Source organism: Doryrhamphus excisus, chromosome 6 (assembly GCF_030265055.1).
Source record: "Doryrhamphus excisus isolate RoL2022-K1 chromosome 6, RoL_Dexc_1.0, whole genome shotgun sequence".
In the NCBI taxonomy this organism is placed as follows: domain Eukaryota; kingdom Metazoa; phylum Chordata; class Actinopteri; order Syngnathiformes; family Syngnathidae; genus Doryrhamphus; species Doryrhamphus excisus.
The window spans coordinates 1,788,385-1,801,998 of NC_080471.1; the positions used below are offsets into that span (position 1 = coordinate 1,788,385).

Genomic DNA, 13,614 nt, shown 5'->3' on the forward strand with positions numbered 1-13,614 from the left:
AACGGGACTGGAGATTTTGTCCGAAATAGGCGAAATCCGTTATAAAAAATCCGATATATGCAATGAATTTTTATTGGAAATGCATTACAGAAAAATCGGTTCTTTTTTATCTGTCCGTTGTGAGCGAATTTCCGATATATCCGAGTCCGATATATCCAAGGTTTACTGTAGTAGAGTGTTTTTAATCCAGAAAAAAAATGCTCAACGGTCAAACAATAATTTGTGAAGCAAAGGTGATAAAAATCCATAGAGAAACGGAAGCGCTAGATTTTGTAGCTTGTGCAAAACATCAGCACTTGGTATTGGATCTAATGGGTGGTGTTTCATTGTGACCACTTCAAATTGTCACAGCAAAGTGATTCACTCACCTGTGCCATCATTTGATTGGCTGCCGCTAATAAAATACTTGTTTAGGAGGAACTGGTTCATCACTTTTTGCTCTTTTCCTTCACGAGTTGTTGAAGAATTAGACCATGTTGGCAGGGACGCCATGATAGATGTTTTCCTAGTCAAACCATCGCTGATTGGTTCATCGCGAACAAGAACGGGTGTGGGTAAAATGCGGACCATGGTCTAAATAAACGATTCTGATTGGTCCATTTCATGATTTGCAAGGATTGGTTAGCAAATTACCACCGGAATTACGCAGTCCGTGTTTTACCAACACCCAACAAGAACCGCTTTAAAAAAACTCTGTGTTTACACGTTCAGCGGTGAGCTTCTTTTGCTCCGTGTTGGTCTCTCAGGCTCCTGCCCAGATCTGATGATGAGTAGACGAGAACTCGCAGAAGTGCGGCGGCCAGGCCCCGTGGCCCTCACCCCCCAGCTGCCCCCCAGGGTGCACCGGCCTCTCTGCATGTCGGTGTCGTCGGACAGCAGTGGGCGCTTCCGGGCTCTGGAGACGCAGGAATGGAAGAACAACCTCAAAGCGCAGGTCGGGGGCCTATCATCCATCTTCTATGCCGCTTATCCTCACTATGGTCGCAGGCGTGCTGGAGCCTATCCCAGCTGACTTTGGGCGAGAGGCGGGGTACACCCTGGACTGGTGGAGAGCCCAATGTCATGGAAATACTTGAATGAATTTGAGGTGCCATTTCAGGCGACCTGTGTTTAAAAGGTCATGTGATGTCGTCCTCAGATGGAGCAGGCGCACAGTGCCGGCGCCGCCAGCAGCACGGGCTCCCTCGAGCGCGCCTCTCTGTTCTGCGCCTCCAGCGGTCCAGTCGAGCTCCTCAGCAAGAACAAGTCCTCCAGCCGCTTCTCTCTCTTCTCGCCGCCATGGAACAGCAGCTCCGAGTCAGACTCCAACCCTCCGTCGCGTTCCGGCTCCAAGAAGCTCCGCAACTACAGCAGGAGGGCGGCGACGGGCCCGGCGGGAGCCCGCAGCCCCGACACGCCGGAGCCCACAGTCGGTGGCCCGCAGCAGGTGCAGTACTTTGAGCCGCTCATCTCCAAGGTGACAGACTACATCTTCGTGGGGAACCTGAACGCAGCGTACAACGGGCGCGTGCTTTGCCGCAACAGCATCGACAGCATCATCGACATGAGCGGGGCGCCGGGGGAGGCGGGGCCGAGCCTCAGCCTCATCCCGTGCACGTGCTCCCGCGGCGCCCGCCACAGCTGGTCCCGCCTGAAGGTGGACATCGGCGACGTGAAGCAGCGCTGCTTCGAGGACATCAACGACTGCATCGATGCCTCAGCCCAGAAGAGGAAGCGCGTCCTGGTCCACTGCCGCGACGGCTTCTCCCTGGCGCCCACTTGCGTCATCCAGTACCTGATGCTGAAACGCAACATGAGGCTCATCGCCGCCTACGAGCTGCTGCGCGCCAAGTACCCCCTCAACATCCGAGAGTGCCACCAGAACCTTCTGGTCAACCTGGAGAGGGCGCTACGACCCGGAGATGTCGACCCTCAGAGCTTCAAACAGGCCATCTCCAGGAAAGTGGCCTGGACCTGACCCACTTTTCCCATCCTGCTCGGCAGCATTCCTGCTCTTCTCCCGCCTCCCCTGGAGGGTGGTAAAAGTTCTGAGGTGACCCATGAAAACATCACTCGGGACGTTTTTCTCTGGGTCAGCGCCATCAGAACCTCTCAGGAGATCGGTGTATGCTTCTCCTGGGACCAGGTGGTTTCTTATCTTTGTGAGGTTTCCTCTCTAAGAAATAGATTTTTTATCCTGGTTAGATGTTTGTGTAGATGTTCCGATCCAGTCAACAACAACAACCACCTTGGCTTGGTCCTTGTGGGGTCCGTCCACAAAAAAGACTTTGAACACAGGAGTGAGGAAGACCACCCTGTGCTGTCCTCTGTGAGGAACACTTGCTTGGTTCTGAACATCACCATTTGGACCTCTGGACTCTCAATCTCCATTTTGCACAACATGCAAACTTTTATTTGTGTCAAATGTAATATTGTTGATGCTCGTTGTTGGAACTTTACTGCTACAGAAGGAAGCACAGGGCTTGTAAACCAGGGGTGTCCAATGTGCGGCCCGTTGTCCATTTTCAGACCGCATCTTGACAGTTATTACGGTAATCCCTCGCCACTCTTTCACTTGGTCACGGATTTTCAGAAATATATTGATGAATCATCCTTTTAAGGTTGAATACGACATATTAGTCCAAAAAATATGCTAATATACGGCCGAGTGGCTAGCACACTGGCCTCACAGCTAGGAGACCCGAGTTCGATTCCACCCTCGGCTACCTCTGTGTGGAGTTTGCATGTTCTCCCCGTGCATGCGTGGGTTTTCTCCGGGTACTCCGGTTTCCTCCCACATTCCAAAAACATGCTAGGTTAATTAACAACTCCAAATTGTCCATAGGTATGAATGTGAGTGTGAATGGTTGTTTGTCTTTTTATCAAGAGTATCAAACCGAACCGTTTATTTTGTGTATGAGACACACAGGCACCAGACTTGATGGGCGGAACAACAGGCTTTTATCGTAGCTTTGAATGACTAATAGACAAATAATCCCCGACACATGTTTCTTTAGCGCCTGTAACCCACACCAAGCTAAAACTCAACTCTGAAACCCCCCGCAACATCACTTCCTGTCCGCTTCCCTCGCACCTGAACACATTCTTAACACTACACACGACCACAAGCCTTCTTTTTGTTTTATATGTCTTACTGTATATCGGGTAATAGGAGTGTAAAGGTGACTATAGGGGTGCTATTTCATGTCTGGAGGGCTCTAATTGTGTCGATGCTCTCACGACCGAAATATTTAAATTATAAATCCGGGGAACCAATTAACTGCCATAAATGAGGGATTACCGTTGTAGTAGTGACATGACAGATGGTCGATATGGATATCATTTCATAATGATATACAATGCAATGTATGAAATAGTTAGCGGTGGCTCCCGCCGTGGACACCCCTAGCCTAAATGGTCCAAATGCAACAAATTGAAGAAAAGTGTATCATGACTACACCCATCCAATTGGAAAGTCGAGGGTAAAAGTGTGAAAATGTGAACATTTAGGTTTCTTAGTCTCGCGATGAAACCGCTCATTTGTCAAATTTGAAGTACTAAGCATGTATGCTAACTTCCTTCAACGTCGAGTGAAGTGGTTAGCGTCGGCTATGCTAACAACAAGTAACGAACATGGCATATTTGTCTTGATTTGTGCAGTGACGTGACTTTTTTTGCACATTTGCTCTCGCTTGGAAATATACTGAGTGGTTTTCATTTTTGGCGTGTATAAAGTGAAAATGTTTCTGTTTTGTGGTTCGTGATGTCGGTGCACTGCAGGTGAAAGTGAAGTTCTCCTTCCTTCCTCAATGTTCTCAGGTGAATCCTCGCTGGTCCTCAATATGGCGCCCCCGTCCTTTTACTCATTAAAAACGGACAATGACTTGTTCTTCTCAAGATGTTTCGTTTTGTAATCATTTTCCGTACGTGAAAACCGGTTTGTGTAAGTTACACTCCTTAGCGTGTTATCCCCTCCATATGCTGCAGTTTGTCTGTCACCGCCCCCTCCCTTTGTGCCCCCAAGGATAAACACTTTAAGTGCTTGATGATGACGGACTTGTTTTATTATTTTTTTAAATTATTTGTAGTTATGTCTATTTTTAACAACACATTGATTGTACTTCCTGCTTGAGTTGCCGTGTCACCATGGCAACAGCCTACTTGCTTTAACCTTGTAATTTGCGCTGATGATTTAACTTGATGGCATTTCATCATCATCATCATCTGGGATGTTCTGCCTTCTCACTGCAGCTATTAGTGCCCCCCCCCCAGCTGTTCCCGAAAGAATCTTCCATACTTTTGGGAATAAAAAGACCCCATTAGACGCTGCATGCTGATTGGTCCATTAGAAAGTCCATTTCCATAAAGAGGGAGGTGACGTTTGCTTCCGGGATTGGAAATGAAATAAAAAGCAAGTATGGAGTTTTTCCCCAACTTGTTTCCACGCTTCTCCGGCACGTCTAAGGTAAACAAACCTTTTATTCCTTATTTAAAAAAACTCCATACGCCTGTTGATTGCGCTTCCTTTGTCATAGCGAAATTGTAGTTTCGAGCCTTCCATGTTTATTAAGAGCCTTCGAGTTGCTTTGCTAGTGTTAGCTAGTGTTAGCTTGGTAAACTTGCTGAAAACTCCGGTCTATAAGCGTTAAAATTTATTTCTTCTTGCTGGAAAGATTGTTGTTTTTTTAACGGCATTATCATCACCCTGATGGATGGTGTAAGTGTTTTTAAATAGTAAAGTTTTTTTCCTTTTTCCTTGGTCATGACGCAAGGTATTAGCCGAGTGGTAAATGTTTGAAATGTTAAAATATAGGACATAAACCAATGGACTATTCAAATACTTAAAGGAGACATATTGTGCTTTTTCCACTTTTGTGACCTATAAATGTAGTTAGAATGTTGTAGTCTCGTGTTAAAGGATGCTAAAGTTTCAGTTAATGAGGTTTAGCCATTTGGAAGTGAGCCCCAAAAGAAGTTTGGGATGGCTCAAAATGCTCGGTTTGAAAAGGCGTGGTCAAAACGTTCCTTTGTTATGTCACATGTCGCAGGGCATGCTGGGAAACCCACTTCTTCCTAACACCCTGCATGCCTTGCGGGTTATACATACCCGCATAGTAGTGGTGTGGTGTAGTTGCGACATACTTGTGTCACATGACTTCCTCTGGATGACGTCTATTTTAAATATTTCAAATGAGTAAATTGATTTATGTGACAAGCTTAAAAAACAGTACAAATGCTTAGTTTTTGAAGTGTATAGCTAACTTTAACATTCTTCTATGAAATATACATAGCCATAAAAAAAAATATATATATATATACAAGTTTTCTCATTTATTAAGGATTGTTCTGCACAGCTTGAAGCCAAACAGCTACCAAGATGTCAGAGTGAGTACATTCATTAATTCCATTTTCTTTTTTTAAAATGAATATATGTAAATAGTTTTTGCAATAAGTAGAATAAAGTAGAGTAAATATGATGTAGAAATACTTTTTATGGTGCATTGAAATCAATGTTTCCATGGAGATCATTATCATTAATCATAATTAATACTCATATTTTATATCCTGTCAACGCTTTCAGGAAGAAAATGTCATCCAGTCGCAAACATCACCTGAAGGTACTGTATACACTCACTACACAATGCTGTACTAAGCTACATTGCACTGTACTACGCTACTGTCCACTATAGGACTGTTTGTTTGATGGGAGTACACAACTATTCAATATTGAGGCTGATTGCTATGCTGATTGCTATTGCTATGCAACACACTGTTGTGCTTATTTTTGCTGCGTTTGTGTGTGTGTATTCAGAGTGTGATGCTAGCCATCGCCAAAGGTATCCTGGAGGAGGAGGCGCGGGAGCGTGATGAGGAGCGGGGGAGGTACATGGCTCAGAGCTGCCCCCCTCTGGATCTGCCCACTGGCATGCATGAGCTGCAGGTGTGTGTATGTATGTGTGTGTGTGTGTGTCTCAGTGACGTTCATGTGTGTCATCTTGGCGGAACAGGAGTTTTGCCGGGAGATCCACCAGAAGATTGACGTTATCGATGAGGAGCGCTATGACCTGGAGGTCAAGGTCAACAAATCCAACAAGGAGGTACGTTTTTTTTCTTTTTAAAGCGGATCAGAGGTCACATGGTGGACATAAGAGCAACATCACAACAGTTAAGAAGCAGTCTACTGTAATGACTGTACTGCTCACAACCACTAGGGGGCATGTAGCAACGCTTCACTTAATTGAATCTGCTAGCATTCACACATGTTATTTCAAAGTGAGCCCCCTGGTGGCTGTTTGCAGTGCTACCACAGTGGCCATCAAAGAAATGCACCCTATTTGGTCAAAAGTAATGGGACACACAATTCTTAAAGGGGACCTTTTACGTTTTTTTCCACGTTTCTGAACTAAAATGTCATTAGAATGTAGTATTCTTGTATTAAACGATGCCAAAGTTTCAGATAAAGAAGTTTGCTCATTTGGAAGTGATGTTTGGGAAGTTTGGGATGGCTCACAGTTAGGAAGCGCTTTGGGCGTGTGATAATCACAGCCGAGTGGGCATGCACTGCTCAGACTGCACAGACTCTTCACATTCTGTAGCTGTCCCAATACTTTTGTCGACATGGCATCGTGACGGAGGTGCAATGTGATAGCGTCACATTGGTGTCGTACTTGTGTCCAGATCGAAGACCTGAAGATCAAAGTTCAGGACCTGATGGGCAAGTTCAAGAAGCCCACGCTGAAGAAGGTTCGCATGTCTGCGGACGCCATGTTGAAAGCTCTGCTGGGCTCCAAGCACACTGTCAACTTGGACCTGAGGGCCAACCTCAAACAGGTCAAGAAGGAGGTCAAAGAGGAGGTGAGCGTCACTTGTCACGTGTCTTCTAGAGCATTTGAAGTCTATGTGGGGGGGGAGATCCCATCAGGTTTTAGCCAGGCCCCAGGGGTGAAGGCCCGACCAGCAGGTACTTTGCCTGCGAGCCCTTCTCCATGTCTGGCTGCAGGGTGAGGAAGCCCTGGTGTCCCACGTCCGGGCGAGGTGCGGTATATTTCTATCTGCAATCCAATCTGAGTTAACTATGGACAAAATGTGATTAATAGCAATTAAATATTTTAAATTGGTTGACAGCCCTAATTTATTACTCACTCATTCATTCATTTATTTTCTACCGCTTTTCCTCACGAGGGTGCTGGAGCCTATCCCAGCTGTCTTGGGGCGAGAGGCGGGGTACACCCTGGACTGGTGGCCAGCCAATCACAGGGCACATATAGACAAACAACCATTCACACTCACATTCATACCAAGTGGCTAATTAACCTAGCATGTTTTGGGAATGTGGGAGGAAACCGGAGTACCCGGAGAAAACCCACGCATGCACGGGGAGAACATGCAAACTCCACACAGAGATGGCCGAGGGTGGAATTGAACCCTGGTCTCTTAGCTGTGAGGTCTGCGCGCTAACCACTTGACCGCCGTGCCGCCCCAATTTATTACTTTTGGCGTAAATTAGTTTTAAGGTCCTAAAACATTTTTTTTTTCGCTGCATCAAAAATATGTGGACTAAATCAGCCCTAAGTGGCAAAAATTGGCAAAAATATAAATCTTGGTGAATCTGGAAATTTTTAATTTATGACCTATTTTTGGAAGGAAAAAGTATCTTTTTGACCAAAAAACAAAATGAGTAGAGCTGCAAGTGAGCGTGTGTCCAAAGTGTTGTTCACCATGATCATGTGACACTAGCGACGCTAACCCAAGCGTCATGTGGTCTTTGAAGGACAAGGAGCTGCGGGACGTCGGCGACTGGCGCAAAAACATCGAGGACAAATCAGGAATGGACGGCAGGAAGAAGATGTTTGAGACCGAGGCTTGAAGAACGTCTGGATATCCCCCCCCCCCCCCCCCCCCCCCAGCTGGCATTTCATCATCCGATATATTGGACAGCTGACATGCGTGGTCTTGTGTAGCCACGCCCACTCATGTCATGTCATTGTTTCAAACAAATTAAACACGAAAATGCCGACGTCAACACTGCAAGAACTCCATTGCTTTTTCAAACGGCATGAAGGTGCGGCCATCACAGGTGAGTACAAACATTTATTATTTAGGAAGTTGTCGCCGTGGTGCCGGTCCAAACAAGCTTCCATCTTCTTCCTGACATTCCATCATCGTCATCAGGCTGACAAGATGATGAAAATGACAATCTCAAAGGGGGGGCTTGTTATTTATACAGAGGGGTGTCAGTGTATGTGTGTGTGTGTGTGTGTGTGTGTGTGTGTGTGTGTGTGGCCTCGCTATTGGTTTCAATGCTAATCCGCTTCCATAAAGAGGAGCTGCAGCATTCCCGCTTTGCATTTAAAGCTCGCGGACGCTCGCCGGTGACGATTCTCCACTCCTGACGACTACAGGTCAGTCTTTATGTTTTGTTTTCTGTGTCCTTGTGTGGATTAATCTTGTCTTAGATTAATTTAATCTATGACCCGACTAATAATAGATTTAATAAAAGCGGCAGTGATGACAGCATTTAACACAAATATCAAATAACAACTATCATCCCAGGCACTCGGTGCTGGTTGCCACGGTGACAGGGGCCACCGCAGCAGGACTTGAAGCCGGTCCAAACGTGTCCCTGCTTTAAAAACAAAAGTTTTTCATTGGGGGGGTGCGTCCAAGATGGCGACAGGTGCCTCAGTGAGCTGTAGTTCTATTTGTAAAATGTTCTCACCTGCTAAGTGTTGGGTTGCTGACCTCTAGCCTGCCAGAGACAATCCCTCTCACAGATGTCCCACAGCATCATGTCCTCGCGCTGTCCTAAAATACACCTCCTCACTCCCGCTCACAGGCGATGACAGCCGTTTGTTCCCGAGCCAGCCATGGCGAGCTCGTCATCTTTTCTTTTAAGACGAGGCCGCTGTCACTTTTTCCCCCCTCCATCACATTGGAGATGTTGGCAACAGCTGCGTGCCCCCCCCTCAAAATAGACACTAAATCCGGCCCAGCTCATCGCTCATATCAATGATCATTTTCAAGATGAAGAGCTAGCTTCAAATGTTCCAAGTTAATAAATAAATTGTGACATTTGAACTGCGGCTTCACAAGTTGCTGATATTAGCATTGGTAGCTTATATGATGATAACAACGTTGTTTGGGGATGTTTTTGTGGACTAAATGTGTAAATTGTTTGGATCAGATAACTTTTATTTCAGGAGTTTATCAAGCTAACTCATTGAGGTTCTTCCTGCTAGCTTCTACATAGCGAACAAAAGCTAGCATACTTAGCTATGCCTTGAATGTAATGAAACATTTGATAGCTTGTTGGGATCTTTTCTATGTTCTAAAAATAGTCCTCATGAAATCCACCCGCCTTACAAAGTCCTCAACCGTCTCGGCGTCCTGGAATAACCGAACACCGCGCCATAAGTCAGTGGAGGACTTTAGAAAACCAAATGAAGGCGGATTAGCTCCTAAGCTAAAAGTAGCTTTCAAAATGGAGGACATGCTGCGCAGTGCTATGCTAAGTAAGAGTTGTGGTTATAGTTCATTGGATTCATATCAATCCTACACTGACTTACTGTGTGTGAATACTCATATGGACGTGTATAAATACTTTGTTCTTTTTTTATTTCAGACAACTTCTCAATCAAGACGCCATCATGGCCACTGAGTGAGTTTTCTTTGCGCCTTTTCTTGTTTTATTACAAACTAGAGGATTTTCAGTCAGAATTTAGTGTGACGGCGGAAGCTGGGTTGTCGAATTAACATTGAAATAACTTCAAAATGGGTTGAAATCCATTCACCGAGAAGACCACGCTACCACCCACCCGAGCCATTCATCCATCAATACATCTTCTACCGCTTATCCGAGGTCAGGATGGGGGGCAGCAGCCCAAGCAGGGAAGCCCAGACTTCCCTATGCTTGGCCACTTGGTCCAGCTCCTCCCGGGGAATTTTCAGACCAGTTGGGAGGCCTTCTGGTTGGATGTGCCCTGAACACCTCCCCAGGGAGGCGTCCAGGAGGCATCCTAACCAGATGCTAGCCACCTCATCTGGCTCCTCAGCAGCGGTTCCTCTCTGAGTCGCTCCCTGATGACACTTTCTCACCTTATCTCAAAGGAAACAGAGAAAACTTGTTTTGGCCATCTAGTCCTTTCTGTCACTACCCAAAGCTCAAAGCTGGGGGTTGGAACCGTGCCGCTGTGTACATAATAAGCGGAATGTTACATGTAATGGTTTAATTGCTGAACGAGTATCCACCAATAGGGGGCGATATTGAAATTCATTTTTGGCTGTCTCGGGCAATATCTGTAATATCGTTTTTGTCTTGTACATTTTCCACTTTATTCTTGTAAATTTACGATTTTTATTCTGGAAGTCCCAGGTTATTTAAATACTGTCTTAACAGGCATTGCCTGAGAAGGCTACTGTATGAAAAGGGGGTACTTACTGTATGTGACCTTGGGCAAAGGCAGTATTACGCCTTTTTTGTGTATTATTATTATTATTATTATTATTATTATTTCTTTCCATCGTACCAACATGAACATTTTGATGTTCATGTTTAGAAGCAGTTGGAAAATGTGGCAGTAGTTAGAGGACACAGAAAATTCAAAATGTTGGAACGTAAACATGGAAAATGCATCACACTTGGACCGAGGATGGGACCAGCAATCCTCTACCTGAGAACCATCACCTTGTAGAATAAGTGTAACGTTAGTCATGGAAAATTATTTCTCACCAGTAGGGGGCACCATTTATTTGTCCATTGATTAAGAGCAGATTGAAAATGACAGAATTTGAAATGTTGGAAAAGTAAGAATGGAGACTGGTTCTTGAAGTGTATAAATATGTTCACCCGTTGCTGAGGATTGAACCAGCAACAGTCAGGTTGGGCGACGACCGCCTGGGAGCTGTCACCCTATAGCAGGGGTCTCAATCTTAATTTACTTGGGGGCCACTGGAGCTCGGGTCTGGGTGAGACTGGGCCGCATCAGGTTTTAAAAAAAAACGCATTTATTAAAAACAAAAAAATTTAAAAAACTTGCTTTGGTTCCAATTTTCTACAAGAAAAGCTCTGATAAAACATTCCACTGTTCTCAAATATCTTGTTTATATATATAGTTGGTGGTTAGACAAATGATTTTTTTCATATTAAAATGAACAAAGCATTATTAGAGCCCTGTAGACATGACAAAACACGACTATAGTCACATTTATACTCTTTTTATTTACAACATATTGCGCAACTGCAGGGTCTTGAGACACATGCTAACTCGCAAACTAGAGAGCTAGCGACCTAAACGCTAGCCTTCAAGTTATTTCCTTTAAACTTAAATAGCCAAAAACTTACCACTTCCACACGGATAGGGAGGATAACTATTAACAGTTATTTAACCTTTAACATGAACATGAATCAAACGTAATAATTTTTTCTGGGTACATGATACCATACAGCATACATATCAAACTAACATTAAACTTTCATATCAAGGCGGGGGCCTCAAACTAGTGTCCTGCGGGCCACATTTGGCCCGCGGGCCGCGTGTTTGAGACCCCTGCCCGAAGGAATAAGTGGACCGTTACTGTCATGAAAAACGTATAAATAAGTTGAACCATTACAGTGTGATGGGGAGTCGAACCAGCAACTCCTCAAATATACTCCATTTGAGTTCTTCAAACAGTTCTTCTATATTTTGTGTTTTGCTAAAGTTTTGTGGTTTGTGTTTAGGAAGCGACTGTCGGCCAGACGCAAGCACACTCTCAAGGTAAGCGTGACGCAGGCGACGCGTGCGAGAACCGATTGAACACGTGACCTTGGTTCCGTCAGAGTTGCATGCTGGTGGTGGCCAACAACCTGCTGGACGCCGAGGCCACGGAGAAGGCCGGTGAGCGGGAGAAGTTCCTGGCAGAGAAGTGTCCTCCTCTGGAGCTGCCCTACAATGGCGATGAGCTGAGGGTGAGAGCACGTCGTGGTCCCGAAGGTTCTGGAGCTTTTTGTGTTTTCTTGATTGTTCCTCAGGAGCTGTGCAAGAAGCTTCACGAGCAGATTGACCTCAGCGAGGAGGAGCGCTACAGCATCGAGTTCAAGCTCAACATGGTGCTCAGCGAGGTGACTGCTTCTTCTTGAGCTTTGTGGCTCTTGACCTCCTCTCATGATGTCTCATAGTGTCTTCTCGTGCTGCGTTTTCATGGTGTCGCTTGTCTTCTGGTGTGGTGTTTTCTCATGGTCTTCTATGTTGTCTTCTGGTGACTTGATTGTCTCATGGTGTCTCGTGTCTTCTCATGGAGACTTGATTGTCTCATGGTGTGTTATGTTGACCTCATGGTGTCTGATGTGGTCTTCACATGGTGACTATTCATTTCCTCATGGTGTCTTCTGGAGTTCAACCTCAGCACGGTGCTCAACGAAGCGACAGCTTCTTCTTTAGCTTTATACCAAGATCCGCCTGACGTCTGCATAGCTCTTCTCCTTCCCCTTTTAAGGTGCGAGATCTGAACATCAAGATCGTGGACCTGAGGGGTAAGTTCAAGCGCCCTCGCCTGAAGAAGGTGCGCATGTCTGCAGACGCCATGTTGAAAGCCCTTCTGGGCTCCAAGCACACTGTCAACATGGACCTGAGGGCCAACCTCAAGCAGGTCAAGAAGGAGGTCAAAGAGGAGGTGAGAACCGAGGAACCGGACCTGATCCGCAGATAAACGCTGACGTCCATCTGTTTTGTTTGCAGGACAAGCAGCTGCGCGATGTCGGCGACTGGCGTAAGAACATCGAGGACAAGTCGGACAGGAAGAAGATGTTTGACAGTTAAAGTGTGACAACCCGGCCCCCCCCCCCCCCCCCCCGCCCCGCCCACGAGGATTCAATTCCTCTGGTGTCCAAGCGCAACAGTTTTAGCAGAGGGGGACTTCTAGATGGTTCTGTGAAAGAGTTGCCCTCAGTTTTATCACGCTAGCTAGCTAGCCTCACGTGTCAAAAGGCTAAAGTGCTAAAACTTGTTAGAGAGTAACTTTTGGCTCCACACTAATGTACATTTTCACCAAGTCCGACACATGTAACCTGTTTGCCTTCATGAGGAATAAACCGTTTGCCTTGAAAGTCAACCTAAAAGCTCTTTGTTCTCCAACGTTCTTTCTTCATCTTGTGCTCAGTTGATTTGTCTCTTTTGCTTTTGTGTACTAATGTTGCATTCTGTGACGTTAGCATCATGCTAAATTTGTGGATTTTAAACAAATTTATTAACACAAGACTGGTAAAAATGAACATTTAGCTTTAGCTGTCACGTATGCTAACAGGCTAGCTCGGCTAAACACATCAGTCAAGTACTAAAAGATTTTATCTTTTTGTATTTCTTTTTTTTTTTAAGTTTTCAGAGTTAGCATTTGAACATGTAACGTATTTAAGATGTTTTGCTAGCTTAGCGGCTAGCTGAGCGTGGGGGGACGGGAATGTTTTCATGAACTTAACGGAGACACCAACAGTGGAGGAGAAGGTACGTTACAAAACCAACAACCAATATTAGTGTTGGATACAGTATTCTATATGAATATATTTATTGTAAATGTTTTCTTTGCAGGTGATGTTTAATACCTGATGGAAAAGAACCAATCAGCAGGTGAGTTATTTCTCTTACATTGACTAATATTATT

General features: G+C 45.3%; 3 protein-coding genes across 11 annotated transcripts in view; all 3 read left to right on the plus strand.

Annotated features, from left to right (window-relative positions):
* LOC131131562 (uncharacterized) overlaps nt 1–3,880 on the plus strand; it is a 71,364-nt gene extending 67,484 nt beyond the window's left edge. For all 8 annotated transcript variants that reach the window (XM_058076372.1, XM_058076371.1, XM_058076377.1 and 5 more), the window contains 2 exons: nt 747–934; nt 1,139–3,880. In XM_058076372.1, the coding sequence (XP_057932355.1) occupies nt 747–934; nt 1,139–1,957 (1,007 nt within the window). In that variant the 3' untranslated portion in view covers nt 1,958–3,880. The remainder of the gene's footprint in view (nt 1–746; nt 935–1,138) is intronic.
* Nucleotides 3,881–4,347: 467 nt separating this feature from the next.
* Nucleotides 4,348–7,994, plus strand: LOC131131566 (troponin I, fast skeletal muscle-like). Of its 2 annotated transcripts, none has more exons than XM_058076384.1 (7): nt 4,348–4,444; nt 5,319–5,364; nt 5,561–5,597; nt 5,792–5,920; nt 5,988–6,077; nt 6,658–6,834; nt 7,751–7,994. In XM_058076384.1, the coding sequence occupies exons 2-7, from the start codon at nt 5,357–5,359 to the stop codon at nt 7,844–7,846; spliced, it is 537 nt and encodes a 178-aa protein (XP_057932367.1). In that variant the 5' UTR covers nt 4,348–4,444; nt 5,319–5,356; the 3' UTR covers nt 7,847–7,994. The 2 variants fall into 2 exon arrangements, with proteins under 2 accessions (XP_057932367.1, XP_057932368.1); XM_058076385.1 differs by having other exon boundaries at nt 4,359–4,444; nt 5,334–5,364.
* Nucleotides 7,995–8,241: 247 nt separating this feature from the next.
* On the plus strand, nt 8,242–13,075 carry LOC131131567 (troponin I, fast skeletal muscle-like). The gene is made up of 7 exons (XM_058076386.1): nt 8,242–8,381; nt 9,602–9,637; nt 11,699–11,735; nt 11,798–11,926; nt 11,990–12,079; nt 12,454–12,630; nt 12,696–13,075. The coding sequence occupies exons 2-7, from the start codon at nt 9,627–9,629 to the stop codon at nt 12,774–12,776; spliced, it is 525 nt and encodes a 174-aa protein (XP_057932369.1). The 5' UTR covers nt 8,242–8,381; nt 9,602–9,626; the 3' UTR covers nt 12,777–13,075.
* The last annotated feature ends 539 nt before the right edge of the window (nt 13,076–13,614 follow it).